Here is a 21,404-nt window from a genome sequence, read left to right as displayed (position 1 = left end):
AATAAAATACTAATAGTAATAATAGCAACAATGCTAATAATGGCAATAACAATAAAGAGCATAAACGGTATATATGTATTATGTTGTGACTATTATATACGATAATTCTAAAACCAATCTAATACTGTATTGATTATAAATTAGTATAAGGACTCTTATTAGTATGTTATAATACTATAACAAATTAATGATAATCATACATTCATATGTTTACAACGACGGTTCATATGAGGCATAAGTGATTACAACGAGGGTTCATATGTTGCACAATACTAATAATAATAAACTATATCCCTAAATCATTATCCCCCATAAAATCTAATTAACCTAAAACGTAACATCAATAAGTTAATTGTTAACAAGTAACAACCATAACTAAAATAGTCAACAAGTACTTACTAGTTACTAAATAGTAACTTGTTAGTACACCGACTCTTGATATGTTATAATATTATAACAAATGACAATCATATGTTTACAATAATTTTTCGTATGAGGTCTAATTGATTATAGCGATAGTTCATATGTTGTACAATAATAATAATAATAATAATAATAATAATAATAATAATAATAATAATAATAATAATAATAATAATAATAATAATAATAATAATAATAATAATAATAATATAATAATAAAATAATAATAATAATAATAATAATAATAATAATAATAATAATAATAATAATAATAATAATAATAATAATAATAATAATAATAATAATAATAATAACAACAATTTATATAAATGATAGTAAACTTAACAACAATAAGTCAATAAGTTAACAAGTACGTTCTAAATAGTAATTCGATCATCAACAACCATATGTTAATTTAGCATTTAGTCAATTACTCACTTAAACTTATACCAACTCAATAACTCACTAATTTGTTATTACTTATTAGATAGTTGAAAGAAGTTGTTACTACATAAGATTAATGAATGTATCAACATAGATTATAAGCTAATTAATTAAAGAACAATACACTATTTTAGCTAATATTCTTCATGTGAAATACATTTCGAAACTAAACACATGTATTTGGATTGAAACAAGTTGTTATTAGACGAGATCAATAAATGCATCACTTAAATATATATAATTATACTATTACTTAATTGAGTAATAGATTGATAGTTGTATAAATAACGCTATAAGGAGTCGAATAAAAATTTAGAAACTCAAATCACAATTTTAATCTAATAATAATAATAATAATAATAATAATAATAATAATATAATAATAATAATAAATAATAATAATAATAATAATATGATAATAATAGTTAAACTATGCTAATTAATAAATGATAATTATACTTAAATAATAATATTAATAATAACAACTTCAATAAAGATAATTAAAATTTAAAATTATAATGAAATAATAATAATTAACTAATTACTAAAGATTGTAAGACTAAACCAACATAAGAACTATTAAGATGATAAGAATATAAGATTATCAATCCATGTGCTAGGTCATCAATCCATGTGCTAGGTTATTCTATTTTTCTATTGGCTAAAAAATGATATCATGGATCATGAATTAGAACCGTTGATATGAGAAGGATTAAAATCTAACCATTAATTGTGTATTGAAATATAAAAGAGGGGAAAAAAGGGATCTAATCTCATCCGTTGATGATTTCGATCGAACGAATGAGATTGAATTTAAAAACCCTAACATTCTTAGGTATAAAAGAAGTGCCGACATTTTTCATCTATCTCGCATCTGGCCATCTCCCGGCCTTGACGGCACAACCGTCCTCTCTCCTTCCTCTATCTACTCTCTCAGATCCTCTCTCACAACCACCATTTTATGTATTTTGCCACATACGTGGGTTCGATCCTCCAAGGCCGGTTATAGATCATCAACAACCGCACGCCAACCTCTCCTTCCTCTATCTCTATCACATTAGGATCATACTCTCCGATCTCAAAATCATCCGCCATCGTTCCATTCTCATCAAAGAAGATTCAGGAAATATTGGACAAGCAAAATGCTGTTGTTGATGCTGACATGGTGTGTTTTACATGATAGTATTATTATTCTATGATTCTTTGCGTTCCCGTGCATTTATGAATATGTCGTGACTTGTAATTTTTGAACCGTGTGGCAGAATAATAAGGGGAAAGGGCATTTGAAGTACCTTCTATATCAAACGGAAATATTTGCCCATTTTGGTAAGGGTGAACATTCTGCCTCCCAGAAGGCAAAGGGCAGGTGTGCTTATATGTATAAATATATGTATTTATATCTTGCTTTTTTTTGAAAATGTTCAAAGTTGTTATCCTGCTAATACTTCTTGCAACTAATACGATGCATAATAGAGTAGGGCCTTTAATTAGCACAAGTTGGTGATTTTTCCTTTTGTTTAGAATATTTATTACCTTGCAAATGATGCCCATTCAATATTTTTAATCTAAATATGGTATCTGGTTTCCTCTTGATTTGCTAAGTTCTTTGGTCAATGTTAGTAAAAGGGGCTTTGCCTTAGAGACCTATATAGAGTGCTAGATTTAGTGCTGATTGGAAACTGATATTAACTTGGTTGATTCTTTTTGGAATGTCAAGTGTGCTGGATTATTTTCGGCGTTTTATAGTAGTCCATAGTATAGTGTGTCTAGTTCACCTTTATGATGCATGATAAAAATATCTTCTTATTGGTAACTATTTTTTGGTTTTCTACGAGGCGAACCAGATTGTTTGTTCCTTTTATATCTGTCTCTGAACTGCTCTTTCTGTGCCTATTAAAGGGGCCGACATGCATCAAAGGTGACCGAAGAAGAGGAAGATGAGGAATACCTGAAAGAGGAAGAAGCAGGAGCTTCTAGTACAAGGCTGGTCACACAGCCTTCTTGTGAGTTCTGCTCTTTTGTGTGCAAATACCTATTTTAAGTTTTCAAGTTGTCTGAACTTTTCTTCCACCTGACTCTACTACTGGATTGTTTTTTGGGAAAGTGGTATATTGAATTTAAATATATCTCTAGTGGATGGTTATAAGATCTTCTTATGTCAACATGTTCTTTTGGAAATCTCAACATTCAATTTATTTACTAGAATAATATGAAACTTATGTATTGCCATCATAATGAGTTTAAGATCAGCATCTATACCAGTTAGGATATAAAGTTTTTAAATGGTTCTCCAATTATTTCATTTTTAGGGCAAATAGCCAAATGGGTAGAAAATTTAACACCTCTTTGCCACATTGGTATGAAAGTTGTCAATTATGACAAATGAGTATATAACTTAGCTTTGTGTGACAAATGAGTATAAAAACTTTAGCTTTGTCCGGACATTTAACTTGTATTTTTCGTTCAAGGGGTGTATGGTAAAACTGTACTTTTTACTCTATATGTTGCGTCATTTATTATATTAACTCTTTCACTCTTTTCCCCCCTATATTCTCACCTTACTAGCATTTTTTGCATGCTATGCGTGCGTGTTAGTAATGTTTTTTTTTTTATTTTTTTCTCAACTATTCATTCATCAATGTTATAAAAAATTTGATTTGAAAATACACTTATAATTATTGTTAATTTTTACTATATTTTTCTTAAATTAATGTTTCATTAGTTTTATTAGTTATTTTTTCATCATTATTCAAATATATTATCAAGAGAAAGAAGTACATTAGAAGAAAGTATGTGCTCAAACAAAGTGGAAGAATTTATGTATCAAGTTCAATTGTCGAAAAGAGTTTGATTTATATAATAGAGATAATCGAAGAATAATCAACATTTATGTTTTAAAATTTCATGAGTATAATTATTAATTTGAAATTCAAGTTTTAATTTTTTTTTTTTCTAATCATGTCAATCAAGTTATATTATCAATTTAATTTTTGAATATTTTTTTTTCTCACGTAGGTAATTAGAGGAAATCATTCTCCTTAATTTAATATTTAATTGAAATTTCAAATTCAATTCTATTATTAATTTGTTCAATACATATGGCAAGTAGGAAGAAGAAAAGATTCATATGACAATTTAATTTCATTAAGGGTATATTAGACTTTTTATGAGAGGACACCATCTTTCTCCCCCCTTCACTTATATAATAGAGATTAACGATGGAATATAATATTAAATGGAAATAAAATAAACCCAAATATCTTTCCTCTCTATATATATGAAGCTACAACCTACTAGAGTACTAGAACAATCATGATTAATGTTGGTTACGATTAATGGACAAAAATGAAGAATGTACATGAGTGTACAACACACAATAATTGCAAATATAGAATAGCGTTAAATAACACACCCCAGTATATCTCCATCGTTTTATTCTATTCCATTGCTAATTAGGTGAGAGTATAAGGAATAAAAGTAAAAGGGCAATAATATAATAAGTGAAGTGACGACAAATGAAGTGAAAATAATATTGTACTATATGCAACCCTCTGATGAGAAACAAGGGTTAAGTGTTGGACAAACATAATCTTATTCTCATTTGTCACATGAAGCTAAGTTCTATTATCAATGTGGCAAAAAGGTGTAAAGTTTTATACCAATCCAATTAATTGGCCTTTTTTACATGTATTTTTTTGGTCATATTCAGATAGCACATATTATGTCAGAATCAATTAGGAGGATCCTAAATATGATACAGAGATATAGTTCTCATCAGATAATGGAGAACTTGATTTACAAGTGCCCATTTATATGAAGTACGAAAGAAAACTAAGACCTTTCCCTGACCGTTTCATTTACTTTGAGGGAGAGAACTATCCCTACAGCTTTTTTTAAGAACACAATGCAGAGCTTGAGCCTATCAATTAGCTTGATGCAAAGATATTTTTCTATGTTATGCTTTTTAAGAAGAAGTCCTAAAACCCTTTACAGGGACGGAAGAAAGACAAATCTTTGTACATTCCACATCAAACTCATCGTACTGAGAGTTCCATCCCAGCCATCATATTTAGCATGTGTTGTATTGCCCAGTTCTGCATTTTGATGTAATATAATGTGTTTATCACATCTGAAGATAGCACAAACAAGGTCTATTTTGAGAATTGTTTGTTTAAACTAATGGTACCAGTTAGATATTGGGTTGATGATTCCATATGTTGAACAGTGACAAGATTAATGTGGCTTTTATCAATAACTTACATTCATTCTTTTCTACAGGTATTCAGGGAAAGATGAGGGACTACCAGCTTGCTGGATTGAACTGGCTCATACGGCTCTATGAGAATGGTATCAATGGAATCCTTGCTGATGAAATGGTATGCAGTACATGTTCGCCGTTTATAATCTTTGGATGTTTGCACTCTTGTCTCAAGTGTTTGTACTCTAACAATCATAGTGCCCAAAAGGATATTGATGTAGTGTCTTTATTTCTTTGCAAACAATCTCCCTGTAGGGCTATCTTCATGAATTTAGAGGAATTCCTGGGCCTCACATGGTTGTTGCTCCTAAATCGACCCTCTGCAACTTTGTAACAAAGATATTTGTGTATTCTTTACTAGGAGTTTGATTTTACACTTTATTTGTTCTTTCACTATCTGCTTGAGGTTCTATAATTGGATCACATATCTTTAATATATTATTTTGAAGTTATTATGCATTCAATTATATATTTACAAATACTTCATATATCTTTGTGTATTGCTGGTCAGCTGAATTAGTGTAACAGTAAGATGCTAGCTGCATGCATGCTGTCATGCTGGCTGAAACTTTTTTTTTCACCATTAAAATACACAAATGCTTCGGTTGTTTAGGAAAACCGGAGCATTTGTGGTATTTTACTACTCTAAAAAAGCTCAAATGCTCCGGTTTTTATCACAACCGGAGCATTTGAGGAAGGAAATAAATGCTCCGGTTATCAACCTGAGCATTTGAGGGGTTTTCAACCGGAGCAATTAAGCTTTTTTCCACTAGTGCTTGTCCGAGGCAGAGATGTTGGAGAGAGCCAAGAAGAGGAAACAATATGCTGCCAGCAAAACTACAACGCCACCTCCATTGACCCCGTCTAAGGCTGCCAAGACGTCGGTCTCCGTCGACGCCCCCAAAACTGCCAGGACCCCACTCCAGGAGGAGGAAACATTCACCATCAAGCTCCCCAAAAACTTCGGCGAGATCACTTCCTCGGCCATTTTTCCGGCAGCGGAAAGACTAGCCTTCCCCGCACCTCAACGCCGTCTGGCTAGTCTCCCCTTGACTAATGTTGCCAACGAAGGGCTTGCGCTGCAGATAAATGTAAGTAGTCCGAAATATATTATGTCTCATCATTATTTAGAAGAAAATACCTAATAGCGACGTCCGTCTTTACAGGCCGTCCAAAATGCTCTGGCGGTGCGTTCTATAGCCCTTTCTCTTGAGAAGGAGTGCAAGACGTTATGGGAGAAGTTGAAGAAATCCGCTTCAGCGTTGACGGAGGCAGAGAAGAAAGCTTCTGACCTTTCTACTGATTTAGCCCGGGAAAAGAAGCGGAACGCCGATCTGACGGCCGACATGGCCACGCTGACGGAGGAGACCAACGCCACGGTGGCAAGCCTCTGAGAGGAGTTGGTCGACGCGGCCAGTCGTTACACTTGGAGGACCAAAGCCAGGTTGATGAAGCAGTTTATGGACGGTCAGACATCGTTCTAGACTTCAGAGGCGGACGTCAGACAATTCTTGGAGATTTTTGGGACTCCAGAAGATCTGCTCCCTGAGGACGCTAATGCTACGGACACCATGGCAACTGCTGACTCTGACGTCAACGCTGGACCAACTGACGCCACCTGATCTTCCTTCGGGCTTTTGCAAGGTGTTGTGACACCTGTGACAAAGAGTTAGTTTATGTAATAGCTTTGTTAAGGGTGTTGTGTCACCAAAACTTTGATACTTATGGTTTGTTTTGCCGCAAAACTCCAACTTTTTGCTTTGTGTGTTTTTATAACAATGTCATGTTTGCGTTCATAAATTGTGTTTTGCCATGTTATGTTTGTTTGCAATGAATGTTGTTTATGTTTAACTTATGAACACAAGCGTGTATGTATGTACAATGTTGTAAGGTACCTTTGTAATGTGGACCAAGTGGTGCTTTTGTTGCAACGAAGAGCTAATTGCCACTTCCAACTAAACACACTGGTCTTATTGATGTTGTAGATGTAATGGCTGTGGAAATTCGTCTGACGGGGAGGGGCGTCCATCTTGTTGTGTAGATGTTGCCCCTGTGCCGTCATAGTACAGCCGCAAAAGGTTTATAACTAATGACAGCGACGTCTGATGTCACGTCTTTTATTTGTATGACGAATGAACCTAAAAGGTTGTTAACATAACTCACATACCAAATGTCAGTAAAGGAAATGACGTGAAGTAGCGTACCAACTAAACGAAATAAGATCATGACAAGTTAAGTCGGCATTACCTACTTTAACTATTTATTACATGTTGATGTGTTGCTCAAAAATGATAACGTTTAAGGTGGACGGCATTCCAACTTTTTGGTACAGGCTTGCCATCCCTGGTTCATATACGATAGGTGCCATAGCCTACTATTTTTTGAATCTTGTACGGGCCTTCCCATGTTGGTGCCAATTCACCTACATTGAGCTCTTTGGTATTTTGGAAGACTTCTCTCAAAAACCCAGTCTCCAACACTAAGTGTTTTGGCCTTGACATTCTTATTAAAGCTTCTGGCCACTATCTGCTGTTGGGACGCCATACGTACAAGGGCTGCTTCTCTTAACTATTCGCTTGTAACAACGTCATGGCTTAGCTCTTCGTCATTCCTGTCTGGCGTCAACAGTCCATAACACGACATTGGGATGCGCTCCTCGGGAGGAAGAACGGCTTCACATCCATAGACTAAGGAGAAAGGGGTTTGCCCCGTCGCCGTCCTCCGGGTAGTTTTATTTGCCCAAAGAATCGAGGGGATTTCTTCCGCCCACTTACCCTTGGCTGCTTTGAGACGTCTTTTGATGACTTTAATGATTGACTTGTTACTTGACTTAGCTTGACTGTTAGTCTGTGGATATCTAGGTGTTTCAGTGCTGAGTTGTATGTTCCACTTGGCTAGGAAGTTCCGTGTGGGTGTGCCAATGAATTGAGAGCCATTCTCGCAAATAATCTCAGAAGGGGCGCCGAACCTGCATATAATGTTACGCCATATAATGGTAATAACTTCTTTATCACGTACCTGGATGAATGAGTCAGCTTCAATCCATTTGGAAAAATAGTTAGTTAACGCCAACATGAACACTTTTAGTCCCGGTGCTTGAGGGAGTTTTCCAACGATGTCCATTCCCCACCTCATGAAGGGCCAGGGGGTGATACTAGGATGCAGCTTCTTTGCAGGTTTATGTGTCATGGCGGTATGTCGCTGCCAGGCGTCGCATTTCTTAGCATATTCGACGGCGTCTTGACGCAACGTCGGCCAATAATACCCCATGCGCAAAGTCCTGTTGGATAGACTACGTCCTCCTGAATGATTGCCGCAACACCCGTCATGCATTTCTTGTAACACTTGTTGGCATTCGTCGCCGTCGAGGCATCTCAGGTATGGCCCTACAATGGACTTTCTAAAAAGTATACCATCAAGTAGAACGTACATTGAGGCTCTGACACGTACCTTTCTGGCTTGTAGCCTATCTTCAGGGAGGGTACCGTCTTTAAGGTACTGAATGAACGGGGTTTGCCAACTTGCTGATTGTGTCGCGGCGTTGTTGACGTCCGCCGCAACGTTGTTGACATCATCAACTGTAGTTGTTTTATCGATTGCAGGTAATGACAAATGTACTATGGGTATGCTTTTGAACTTTGACTTCCTCATGGCTGACCCAATGTTTGCCAACGCATCTGCTTGCGTGTTCTGGTCTCTGGTAATCTGAAAAATGTCAAACTTCACAAAAGATTTTACCTTTAGCAGGACGGCGCATAGATACGTCGTCATTTTGGAGTCTTTGGCGGCAAATTCTCCTTTGATTTGACTGACGATGAGTAACAAGTCACTGTATGCTTCCACTTCAGTGGCATTTAGGTCTTTAGCCAATGTTAACCCAGCCAATAACGCCTCGTACTCCGCTTCGTTGTTGGTGGCTTTGAAGTCGCAACTGATAGCTCGGGCTATGATGTCCCCTTATGGCGACTTTAGCAATATGCCCAAACCGGCGCCCCGAAAGTTGGAGGATCCATCTACATGCAAGATCCATTTATTGTTAGTGGTATTAACTTCGAGCATGCTTACCTCTGTTTGCGCCGTCGCTTCCAATTTAGGGCTAAAGTCAGCCACAAAATCCGCTAATGCTTGCGACTTTATGGTCGTCCGCGGCTGATATGTGATGTCATAGCTGCTCAACGTAATTGCCCATTCACCCATTCTTCCTGTCAATTCTGGATGTCTCAAAATAGACTTTATAAGATAATTAGTTTTGACATGGATAGAATGTGACTCAAAATAATGTTTCAGTTTTTTGGACGCCGTCACTATTGCTAGGACCAGCTTTTCCAAGGAAGAGTACCTGGTTTTCGGCGTCGACCAATGACTTACTTACATAGTATACTGGCAGTTGTCCATCTTGGCCTTCCCTGGCCAGGACGACACTTACCAATGATTCGCTGACGGCGACATATAGTTACAGTGGTTCATCAGCCGATGGTTTTGACAGCAAGGGCGGTGTCATGAGGTATTGCTTGAGATCCTGGAGGGTTTGTTCATGCTCCGTTGTCCAATCGAATCCTTTGTTCTTTTTCAGGACATCGTAAAATAACCGCCACTTGTCGAAAGATTGTGAGATGAATCGGTTTAATGCGGCGACACGTCCGGTTAACTTTTGCACTTCCTTCATATTTCGGGGCGATTGAATATTGAGGATAGCCTTGATTTAATCTGGGCTGGCTTCGATGCCCCGCTTTGTAACTATGTACCCCAAGAATTTACCTACAGACACTCCAATAGAACACTTTGTAGGATTGAGTTTCATATCATACCTCCGAATGACGTCGAATGACTGTTGTAGATGTGACACATGGTCATGTGCGGTTTTGAACTTAACCAGCATGTCATCAATGTAGACCTCCATGGTCTCCCCTAGTTAGTCTTTGAACATGGCGTTGACTAGACGCTGATAGGTTGCGCCGGCGTTCTTCAGTCCGAATGGCATGACCTTGTAACAATAGATACCACGGTCGGTGACGAATGACGTCTTCTCTTGGTCCTCTGGATGCATGAATATCTGGTTGTACCCCGAGAAAGCGTTCATGAATGACAACAACTCATGTCCTGTAGTTGCGTCCACCAGGGCGTCGATGTATGGCAGGGGGAATGAGTCCTTAGGACATGCCTTGTTGAGGTCGGTAAAGTCTATACAGACTCTCCACTTCCCGTTTTTCTTACCTACAGCAACGACGTTAGCTAACCAATCAGGATATTTTACTTCCCTTACCTTGCCGGTGTCAATCAACTTTTGAACTTCATCGTTGATGATTTGATTTCGCTCAGGGGCGAATTTTCGTCTCTTCTGCTTGATTGGTTTGTAGGTGGGATCGACATTAAGTTTGTGCGTGATTACGTCGGGATCTATTCCTGTGACGTTCTCATGGGACCACACAAAACAATCAGCGTTAGCCGTTAAAAAATCTATTACCTGTTGACGGAAGTCGGGAGATAATGCGGCCCCTATTTTGACCGTTTGATCTGGTTTACTGGGGTCTAAGATGTCCTCGTCCACTTGCTGCTTGTCAAAATCTTGTTCTCCCAATGTCCCCGTCTATAATTGCTAGGCCTCCGACTTCCTTGGTTTCAGGGACATCTTGTAGCATTCTCTTGCAATCCGTCTGTCCCCCTTGATCTCCTGCACTCCCCACTTGGTGGGAAATTTTAAGGATTAGTGGAATGACGATAGGACAACCTTCATGCTATGGATCCATGGCCTGCCTAAAATCACATTATAAGAAGAAGGGCAGTCAATGACATAAAACTTAGTTGGCATGTTAACTCCCTTGGCGAAGGTGGGCAGCGTCACTTCTCCCATAGTATGCTTGGACTCTCCACTGAATCCGACAAGGACGGTAGATTTTCTGATGACGTCGCGCTCATCGATTCTCATGTCTTCTAGAGCACCTCTCATCAGGATGTTGGCTGAACTACCATTGTCAACTAACACACGTTTAAGCAAGCAATTACTGACAGTTAGAGATATTACCAGTCTGTCATGATGTATGTCTCTGTCGTCACCGAGGTCGGCGTCATCAAAGGTGATGAGCATGGCTTCCAGTTCAGCATCACGTGGATGACGGAGTTCTTTAGGGACGACATCCTGATTCGGACCGTCTCTTGCATGTCGTTTGGCTGCAGAGTATGTTAGTCCACAAATATCTGATCCACCACTAATGACATTGATTACCTTGACATGTGCTGGTGATGACGGTGGTTAACGTCGGTCGTCACTTTTCGACTTCGCTTGCTTCGTTTTCTCCGTCAGCAAGTCTTTTAGGTACCCTTGCTTCAGTAGGTGGGACACTTCTCGTCTCAAGGCGACGCGTTCGTTGGTATGATGCCCATGGTCTCCGTGGAACTCGCACCATTTAGATTTGTCGCGATGGCCCATCGAATTTTCGTTCTTGTAAGGCCATTTAACAGCAGAACCTAAAGAATGTAAAGTGTTAATAATACCTCCCACGGTGACGTTGAAGCCGTACTCGGCAAGCTTAGGGGGTAAGCCAGGATCATTCTTCCAGTCGTTGGCCGATCCGTCTTGACGGACGCTATGGACTTGTTGCGGACGCTCATAGGGCTTCTAACGCCATGACGCCTGCTTATTGGTCGCTGCCTTCCGGCTGTCAGAACTGGCATAAGCCTTTCTGGACTGCATGTCTTCCTCCAGCCTGATTTGGGGCAGCGCCTTGGCTTGAGCATCTTCAAACGTCGGACAAGGATATTTGGTCAGCTCCTTGTAGAGGTCAGACTCTTTATCTAAACCACGTCTGAAAGCTTCGATGGTTGTCCGAGCGTCACAATTTGGAATGGACACCTTCTCCCTGTTAAACCTGTTCACAAATTCTTTAAGAGATTCATCAGATTTTTGCACAATCCTATGTAAATCACTAGCTTGCTTTTCCATCTTACGACTACTAACAAACTGCATATTAAAAGTATTGACTAATTGAGCGAAAGAACAAATAGTCCCATTATTAAGATTAATAAACCACTGTAGTGCCGGCCCAGTCAGCGTCGAGCCAAAGCCCTTGCACATGCATGCCTCTCGCAGGTTTTTTGGAATTAAAATGGTGATCATTCTTTGCTTATATTGAGCGACATGGTCATTAGGATCGGTGGTGCCGTGATATAGCTTCATGGACGGAACGGAGAACCGCTTGGGCACCTCGATCAATGCGATGGGATCTGCAAAAGGAGAATCACCATAACTGTTAGGGGTGGCTTTCTCCATAGGCCGAGGGACGCCAGGAATGCGAGCAATCATGTCCTCCAATTGCTGGAGACGCTGCTGGATAGGATCATCAAGGCGTCCATAGATAGGCTCTTTCGGCGGGTTGACGTCACCATCTTTGTCACCGTCGTCGTCTTCCTTATCTGAGTCGCCAGCGTTTTCTGGAACAACATGGTTAATGGGAGTCTCGAATCCGTCGGCATCCAGATCACGCATCCTAGGGACGTCGCGAATGTTGCGAGGTTTTTGTCCCTTTGAAGGTTTCTGGGCGGACTTGAAGCTCTGATTCTCCATGCAGGACGTGACATAGCTTTCCTTCAACGTTGCCATCTCCGCCTTGATGCGGTTGAGTTCGTCAATGACCTCTTGGGTGGTGATCCATTGTCCTGTCATTGAAAACACAAAAGGGTGGAAAGGTACGGAAAACTTGTGTATATAAACTGAAATGAAAGAATGTGATCGACAACGGATGTATAGAGATCTTGTTGTGGCCCCATGGTGGCGCCAAATTGTTTATGCCGATTTTGTACCAAGTACTTAAAAGGTAAAGGTGACAACAACTAGATCAATATATTTTGAGCAATCAACATTATTAAATAAACAAATGACATGAAATGAATAAAACAGTGAATAGACAAAAGAACTGTTGACGCGGAAAACCTAATCAAAGGAAAAAACCGCGGGTGACGCTCTTGATCACCAATCCACTAATATGCCATCGACGTCAATACAATTGTAGAATACAATGTGAATTTATTTCTTCCTAACAATGAAAGAGAATGGTAGCAGAGAGAGAGAGAGATAGGAATGTATTTGCGAACTTAGAGAGAAAAATCCGAAGAAGAAAATAGATCTACCCTAATTTACATATTTATACTCAAGACTCTCCCTAGTTGAATTTCTAGCTGCTCCTTTATGCATGGGCCACGTCAGCAGAATCCCCCATATCTCTCAACTACTCAACCGCCAGTTTTTGATTTACTTTGAACTAGTCATCTTTTGTGTTGGCGGCCCAAATTCAATTATGCCCACATTTGCATTCCAGCGCCAAGTTGTAAAACGTGGGCCCAACACTGATGAACTCACTATCTAGTGCAACAGCCGAGGTCTAGGTCCTTGGCATGTCCTCCTGTAAGTAGTTTAGCGAATATATGAAACCTGATGGTGGCCTTTTAGGAGAGCCTTCTTTCAGATATAAGTGGGTGATCTTCTACATTATGTTGAAGGGGTTTGGACTTTGTCGTCGTGAGGGCTGTTGTTTTGGAGCAGAGATGGGAGCTTACTGAATTAAATTATGTATGAATGTGTACTCTCAAAACACAACTGTGGAGCTGTTACTGTTGGTGTTACTTTATCTTGTAATCAAAGTGAAAGGTTTTGGCTACTCTTATTTTATTCAATGACTCATTACCAGTTCTATTTTTTGGGCTCGATTCTTGGTGAATGGGTACTCTTATTTGCCTAGGAGCTGCTATCCCTTATTCCCTTGTCAATATCATTTATTCAGTGAGGATATAACAATTAGGTAAAGAAATATTGTGGTGAGTCTGGAAGGTGGTCATACACTCACACTTACAATTGTAGTGAACTTAAGCATCTTAAATAGTTAGTGATTTGAGTTGTTGAGCCACATCACCACGTTCCTTAAGTGCTGCTATCTTTATATGACTATGATCTTATTTTTTGGTTGTTGCTTAGGGTTAAAATACTAGTAAATACTAAACCACCTTGTAATGAGTACATACTATTCCTCTGTTTGTTTGTTAAATATTAAATAATCTGTTTTCTCGTTATGTGAAGTACGGTGCTGACTATAGGCTTTGACTTATCTAGTTACCCCTTTGGGTTACACAAAGTGGCGTATCCAGAATTACGGGATGGGGGTACAGATGATAAAAAATCAAATAAAACAAAATAAAATACTTGAGTTAAGTTACGACTACAAATTCATATCAAAATCTCTAATGTCAATTCCAAATTCAACTAAAACATATTATTAGATATTAATACCAAAGTTCCTTGTTTCAAATTACATTTCACAACATTTAATTCCAAATTCAACTAATTTCAATTCACAACCTCTATTTCAATTTTACAGTCTATTTCAATTCAAGTAAACTCAATTTCAATTCAAGTAATCTCTAATGACAATTCAAGTAATTTCAATTTCAGTTCAAGGCATCTCTAATTTCAATTGAAGTAATCTCACTTTCAATTCAAGATTAAAATCTCTAAGTTCAATTCAAGTATCTCAATTCCATAATTCACAATTGCACAACATTTAAATTTCATTTTCATAATTTCTTATTTCAATCAAAAAACTCAATTCACATCAAAATGAGAAATCTATAATTTACAAATTAGCAGAAATTAAAAAATATATATATATATAAAAGTGGCGACCCTACGGAGTTCTGCTTCACTGCCGTTCTAAACTAGTTCTTGCTAGAGATGAGCAGAAATTTCGGGTACCCAGATCCAGACCCGGACCCGGTATGGACCCGCTGGGTCCGGACCCAGACCCGGTCCAACTGGGTCCCGGTCTGGGTCCAAAAAAGGACCCGGTTGCATCTGGTTCCAATTTCGGGTAGAATTTTGTCAAACCCGGTACCTGGTGGGTATCCGGTTCGATCGGTTTCGGATCGGGGTATCCGGTGGGAGCGGTCATGGGTCTGGGTACCCGATACTTAGAATTGAGTTTTTGTCCTAAATAGTGAGGTGTTGAATTGGGAGAATGGAGATGAATGATATTTGATAGCATAAGAATATGCTTGTAATAGGATAATAGTTGTTAAGTAAAAATTAGTACTTAGGGTGCGTTCTGTTCAACTTAAAAAATTAAGTTTCAGGTCCAATAAGTTCAGATAAGTTCAGATAAGTTCAGATAAGTTGCAATAAGGTCTAATAAGTGCAATAAGTTTCAATAAGTTCCAATCAGGTCCAATAAGTTCCAATCAGGTGCAATAAGTTCCAATCAGGTGCAATAAGTTCCAATCAGGTCTAATAAGGTCCAATAAGTTCCAATCAGGTCTAATAAGGTCCAATAAGGTCCAAATAGTCAATGTTTAATAAACATTTGTATTATTGTCCACTATTTTGTTATTCATAATTTCATATCACTATTAGCGGATTATGTTATTATTAGAATTTTAATTAAAGTACCACAATGATTATATAGTATTATACTTGTATTAGTGTCTATTATTTTATTATTTATTTGTATTATGTCTATTATTTTATTATTTATTTGTATTATGTCTATTATTTTATTATTCATATTTAGCTGATTATGTTATTATTAGAATTTTTTATTAAAGTACCACAATGTATAGTATTATACTTGTATTATTGTCTATTATTTGATTATTCATATTGCTATTGAATAATAGTATAATCATGGTCAAATAATTAAGGTTAACAATAATAATAATAATAATAATAATAATAATAATAATAATTACATATAATAATAATAATAATAATAATAATAATAATAATAATTACATATAATAATAATAATAATAATAATAATAATAATAATAATAATAATTACATAATAATAATTAAGGTTAACAATAATAATAATGATTATTAACTTTTTGATTTTCTACTAGTGTTTTATAAAATTAAAACAACACTATTAGATATATTAGTGATGAAAGTTATGTATAGGCAAATATATTTATAGTAATTTTTTTGTTAAATTAATTATCATAAGAGATAATTAATAATCATTATTTTTTAAAGGACGCATTATAATAATTATTATTCCATAAAAAATTTTGAGGGGTAGTATTTACGTTAGTGGTAATATTTATGTTATTCATGGTCAATGTTTTTGTCTAATAAGGTCAAATAAGTTTCAATCAGGTTCAATAAGGTCTAATAAGTTTCAATCAGTTCTAATAAGGTCTAATAAGTTTCAATCAGGGTCAATAAGTTCCAATAAGGTCCAATAAGGTCAACCAGGTTCAATCAGGTCCAATAAGTTCCAATCAGGTTCAATCAGGTCCAATAAGTTGAATCAGGTCTAATCAGGTCCAATCAGGTTTAATAAGTTCCAATAAGTTCAGTTCAGGTTCAATAAGTTCAGTTCAGATAAGTTCCAATAAGTTCAGGTCCAATAAGTTGAATAGAACGCACCCTTAGTTGATCTTTAGGCCCATTTAATGTTTTTTTAAATTTTATAGCTCAATTGGCTCATCTTAATATGTTGTTAAACTTACAACTGGGTATCCAGTTTTGGACCTGGTACCCAGCGGTTCCGAGTCTGGGTACAAAAATTTAGGACCCGGTTGGACCGGTTTCAATTCCAATTCCAGATTTTTAATACCCATTAGGTCCGGGTCCGGGTCTATGAAATTCTATGGGGTGCCCGGTTGTGCTCACCCCTAGTTCTTACTGCTGAATCTGAGTTCTAGCAATGGCGAGTGTGGCCAGTGGGCGGCCCGCGGTGGCGTCTCGTGGCGACAAGAAGAACTCCGGCAAATGGGCAAAGTGGCGACAAGTCCGGGCTCCGGCTGCAAAATGGCGTCAAGTCTTGAAGTCCGACAACAAATCAAGAGTTGTGTGCTCCGGCTGCAAAGCGGCGACAAGAAAATAAGAACTCCGGCAGCGGCAGACCGGTAGAGGCGAAAAAGAAATAAAGAGAGAGAAAAGAAAAAAGAAACGTTCTGACCAGAGGTGAGAGGAAGAAGGGGAGTAGGGACGCGTGAGTGAGAGGAAGAAGCGTCCTTTTATTTGTCAGTCTTGGTCTTTGGTCAGCGTTTTTTTTTTCCTTTTTGCTTTTATTTCCTTAAAAAAAAATTTTGAAAATGGGGTACAGCTAGGGTGTTCAAAAATATCCAATCCGAAAATCCGCCCATCTGATCCGAAATTTCGGATATCCGATTCGGTTTTAAGATTTCGGATATTTCTGATCGGATACCCGAAAAATTTCGGGTTTTCTGATCGGATACGGATCGGGATTTTTCTAAAATTTCAACGACTCGATTTAAAAACCCAGTGATCCGATCCGAAAAGTTTGGATATCCGAAAAATTCCTCCGATCCGAAAATTTCGAATATCTGAATTTTCGGATCCGATCCGATCCGATATCCGACATTGAACATCCCTAGGTACAGTTGTACCTACTGTACCCCTGTAAATCCTCCCCTCTTACACTAATGATATCTACTAACTATGTTCTTTATCTTGCATGTCATTCCTATATTAAGAATTGGTCTAGCACTTGGAGAGCATGCTGCGTCTATTCTAATAACATTCAATTCTATTATTCCCTAGAATAAGATAAATATCTAGAAACTTCAAATTTCAGTTCTAGTTTCTCATTATCGGCAATAATAATGATATTACTACTACCTGCAAGAAAAGGTCAATTGATTTTCATGAAAAAGAAAATTAAACTACATTGACAGTTGCCTAATCGGAAGCACAATATATGCCCAAATAAACACTTATATTAAACCATAAGCATGTTGAGAGACATCCAAGATAGAAGATGTAGTGAAAAATTCTCATTTTCTGACAAGAATCTTTTGCTCTCCTACTACAAAGACCGGTACACTAATGCTAGATTGGACAACACGATAAGCTTATGACAGCTCAATTCAAGCAAAATAAGAACACAAACAAAAAATGTCATGCATCCATGTTTACACGCATTGGAACCACATTTATAATTAAAACCCACTAAATGTACCACAAGCATAACCAACATCTTAAGAAGAATATTTAGTATACCAATACTTCAAAGTCCAAACTAGACACATACTCAACATTATGTGCCAAATAAATATAGTGACAATATAAACATAACCATAAAAATGACAACAGATACATCAATATAGAAAAGCATAACCTTTCATACAGATCGCCAGGAGCAAACCATAATTTCATAATCCAGAACTTTCATAGCAAGCTTAGGATCCAAGGAAAATAATAGATACCAAAAGATACATGCTAAGCCAATAAATAGAAAAATATACTTAATCATACGAAATTGTACTACATCTTCTAAGACATTATAGGAAATACTAATTAGATTCACTTTCGATTTACTAGATGCTAAATTGCAAGCATGAGAGAAAGACATCAAACAACTTGATAGAGTAAGCATAAAGCACATTGCATCACATCAGAAGTTATAATTCATATTCATTCAAAAATTTAACGTATAAGATTGCGATAAAACCTAAAATCAAAGCAAAAATTCTCACAATTCGGAAATCATAATTTCAATTCAAAATATCAACAATTAGAGAACAAAAACAGACCTAGAAATCGTTTCTTCCTTCTTCTTCAGGCTATCTTATTCAACTTTCTCTCTGATTTGATGCAGCGCGGAGAAAATACTTTTGATCTCGCTATAATTAAGCCGAATTTCTGCAAACCAAAAAAATGGTAACAATACAATAATTAAACCAACAAATTTGAAATAAAAAAATCTAAAGAATGATGATGAAGAAGAGAGAGAAAAAGAAAGAAAGTAGAATACCTAGAAATTTCGTACCAATAATAAAACATTGACAAATTCATACCAACAACTCAAGGTAAAGAAAAGTTAGGGCAGAGCATAAGAGGGTAACAATTGACCGTCTACCAAAAGTTCGATCATAATTAAAGAATTCATCAAAGAAACATCACCTGAGATCGTCGAGATGCTGAGAACGTGAATGAGGTAGTTGAGGATGTTGAGAATGTCGAAAAACCTGAGAAACGTGAGGTATGTCAATCATCGCAGTTTGATTCATGAAAAAATTAATTGGCCATCATAATATAACTCGTCACCTGAGCGACGTCCAATATCTCGTCGAAAATCACTAGTTCACCGGGAAAAATTGAAGATGATGCCACCGCTGAACCACCATGAACCGAAGAGAGTGTGAGTTGAGTTTCTGATTAGCAGTTGAAGTCTTGAGGGTGTGAGGGGAAGGAATGTGTTTTGTGGGAAACTTTTGGAGCTAGTTTTATTTTTTCGCTACTTTCTATTTGGTATGGGCAAGAGATCTTCAATTTGAACTGGCCTGTAAATAAAGGGCAACGTAATATGTAATTTTGTCGCTTAATTAAGGTAATGGGCAACTCAAATTTAGTTCGTAGCCATGTTATGTATGTGTGGTCTCGTTGAATTCTTCTCAACTCTAGTTTTTTTTTTAATCCAGTGTTTATAGTTTTTACATATACATAAGAGATATTAATAATCTTCAAAGTTTTGTCTCGGCATGCGTGAAAAGTACAATTGTTGCATTTTTTCTGTTACAGATGAAGTATAATGTGAGGAAATAAAATAAAATGGATTATTACCTTTAATTACTATTCATATGGGTGGGCGTATTACAATTAAAATTGTGTTTTATGTAATTAAATGTGTGCTCAATTATTATCATCATAAGAAATGTTGCAATTTTTTATTTTTATATTTTTTTACATTCTATAAAGAGCAATGTTATTGAGGAAGAGGTTTGGAGCAGTGGCTTCAACCTCACCTTTGATCCTTATGGTCAGAGGTTCGAATCCTCATACCTCCTCCCCCATTGTAAATATGTACCCGCCCTTGTGGCTTATTTACACCCAAAAAAAAAGAAAGAGCAATGTTGTAACTAGATCAAGACTTAAGAAGTAAGAGGAACGAATACGGTTAAGAGTTAATAACTACTTAATAGGAGTGTGTGCTCGAGCAAATTAAATTTGGCACCTACAAATCATAATCTACATGCGCTCAGATCCCGAATCCTTTTAATTTTGCTCAACTTTTTCTATTACATATGGAATAATTATTCTCATGAACTGTGATTAGACTTGTCGCTCGGGTCAAGTAGGTCGGGTCATTTTGGGATATGGGTAATATTGGGCCGGGTCATTTTAAGTCACGTGTTGAAAACCAAGGGACCATACCCCGAATTTTCAGGTTCGGGTTAACCCAACGGATTTGCGCGTAATTATCTTTTTACAAAAATTTGCCTCAAATTTAGGTTTTTCAAACTTTTTTTCCGCCTTTTTTTCTTTTGGCGCCTTTCTATTTCACCCTAGAAGCAACAAATGATGTCGATTCTTCTGAAAAAAAATGATGTCAATTATGATTTTGTTGAGATTAAGCTATAATTAAAGAGAAAAAACTTAATAAAATTGAATTAGAGATTATTTGAACCTATGTAGCACTGGTAGGCGTTTGCCGTGTACTCCTAACCAAATATAATTAACCTACTTTCATGCACACTAAGCAAGTATAATGGAAGTAGGGATCGTATCCACAGGGAGCAAAGGAACTTGATCGGAAATTAGCCAATTAAGAACCCTAGTATGTGCTAAGGCCAAAGTAACCGAATAGGGGGGATTTGGAACAATGTAAGTGAACTAAACTACTCACAATACTAAAACACGAAGAGATTACAATATAAAAGGCCTTGGACTCGGTTAACATCCACCCTAACCTACTTTGTGATCACGAAACCTTAACCCTCAACCCTTCCTATGGTCACCTATCGAGAAGTCGATACCTCTATCCTCCTAGATCGTGGTTTAACACACGATCCGCGTGGTTTGAACCGCTCTTACTATGACCTAACTCAAATGAATCGCACTTAAGTCCAAACCAAAGTAGCATTAAAGTCGAGGAACACGATAGGATTACTAATGTTATCAAAGCAACAACATTCAGATAATAAGCTATGCTTCTCTAAGTGTACAAGATTAATGTTCAGCATTTAATCAACACCTAGTATGCTACATGGAGCTAGGAACACAACAATCCGATTATGCACCTAAAACTAGCATTAGATGATTCACACAACAATACTAGTAACGTTCCTAGCAAAGATTATGCAAATATCATGGAAATAAATACAAGAAGCATCACAATGACCATAAGAAAATAGAGAGTAGGAAGTTCTCACAAGTAGATTAGAGCTTCAATAACCAAATCCAAGATGGAAGTTTAAGCTAGCAAAGCCATTGAATTCATTACAAATCTACTAAGAAAGAGTAAAAGAAAACCTATGGAACACCCTTCTC

The 21,404-nt window shown here is 37.0% G+C and overlaps 1 protein-coding gene across 1 annotated transcript; it reads left to right on the top strand.

Moving 5' to 3' along the window:
• Positions 1 to 1,750: 1,750 nt before the first annotated feature.
• On the top strand, positions 1,751 to 5,459 carry LOC130589642 (ISWI chromatin-remodeling complex ATPase CHR11-like). The gene is made up of 4 exons (XM_057391070.1): positions 1,751 to 2,032; positions 2,130 to 2,233; positions 2,767 to 2,870; positions 5,146 to 5,459. Exons 1-4 carry the CDS (start codon positions 2,030 to 2,032, stop codon positions 5,457 to 5,459), a joined length of 525 nt encoding a protein of 174 aa, XP_057247053.1. The 5' UTR covers positions 1,751 to 2,029.
• The last annotated feature ends 15,945 nt before the right edge of the window (positions 5,460 to 21,404 follow it).

The sequence above is a fragment of the Beta vulgaris genome, chromosome 1 (genome assembly GCF_026745355.1).
Source record: "Beta vulgaris subsp. vulgaris cultivar EL10 chromosome 1, EL10.2, whole genome shotgun sequence".
Classification (NCBI taxonomy): domain Eukaryota; kingdom Viridiplantae; phylum Streptophyta; class Magnoliopsida; order Caryophyllales; family Amaranthaceae; genus Beta; species Beta vulgaris.
The sequence above is the reverse complement of the archived record's forward strand: the minus strand, read 5'-3'. Positions and strand labels throughout refer to the sequence as shown.

Excerpts from the sequence above, each read along its gene's own strand:
- LOC130589642 (XM_057391070.1), top strand. Across the intron at positions 2,234-2,766 it reads TCCCAGAAGGCAAAGGGCAG|GGGCCGACATGCATCAAAGG; the intron begins GTGTGCTTATAT and ends TGCCTATTAAAG. Across the intron at positions 2,871-5,145 it reads GCTGGTCACACAGCCTTCTT|GTATTCAGGGAAAGATGAGG; the intron begins GTGAGTTCTGCT and ends TCTTTTCTACAG.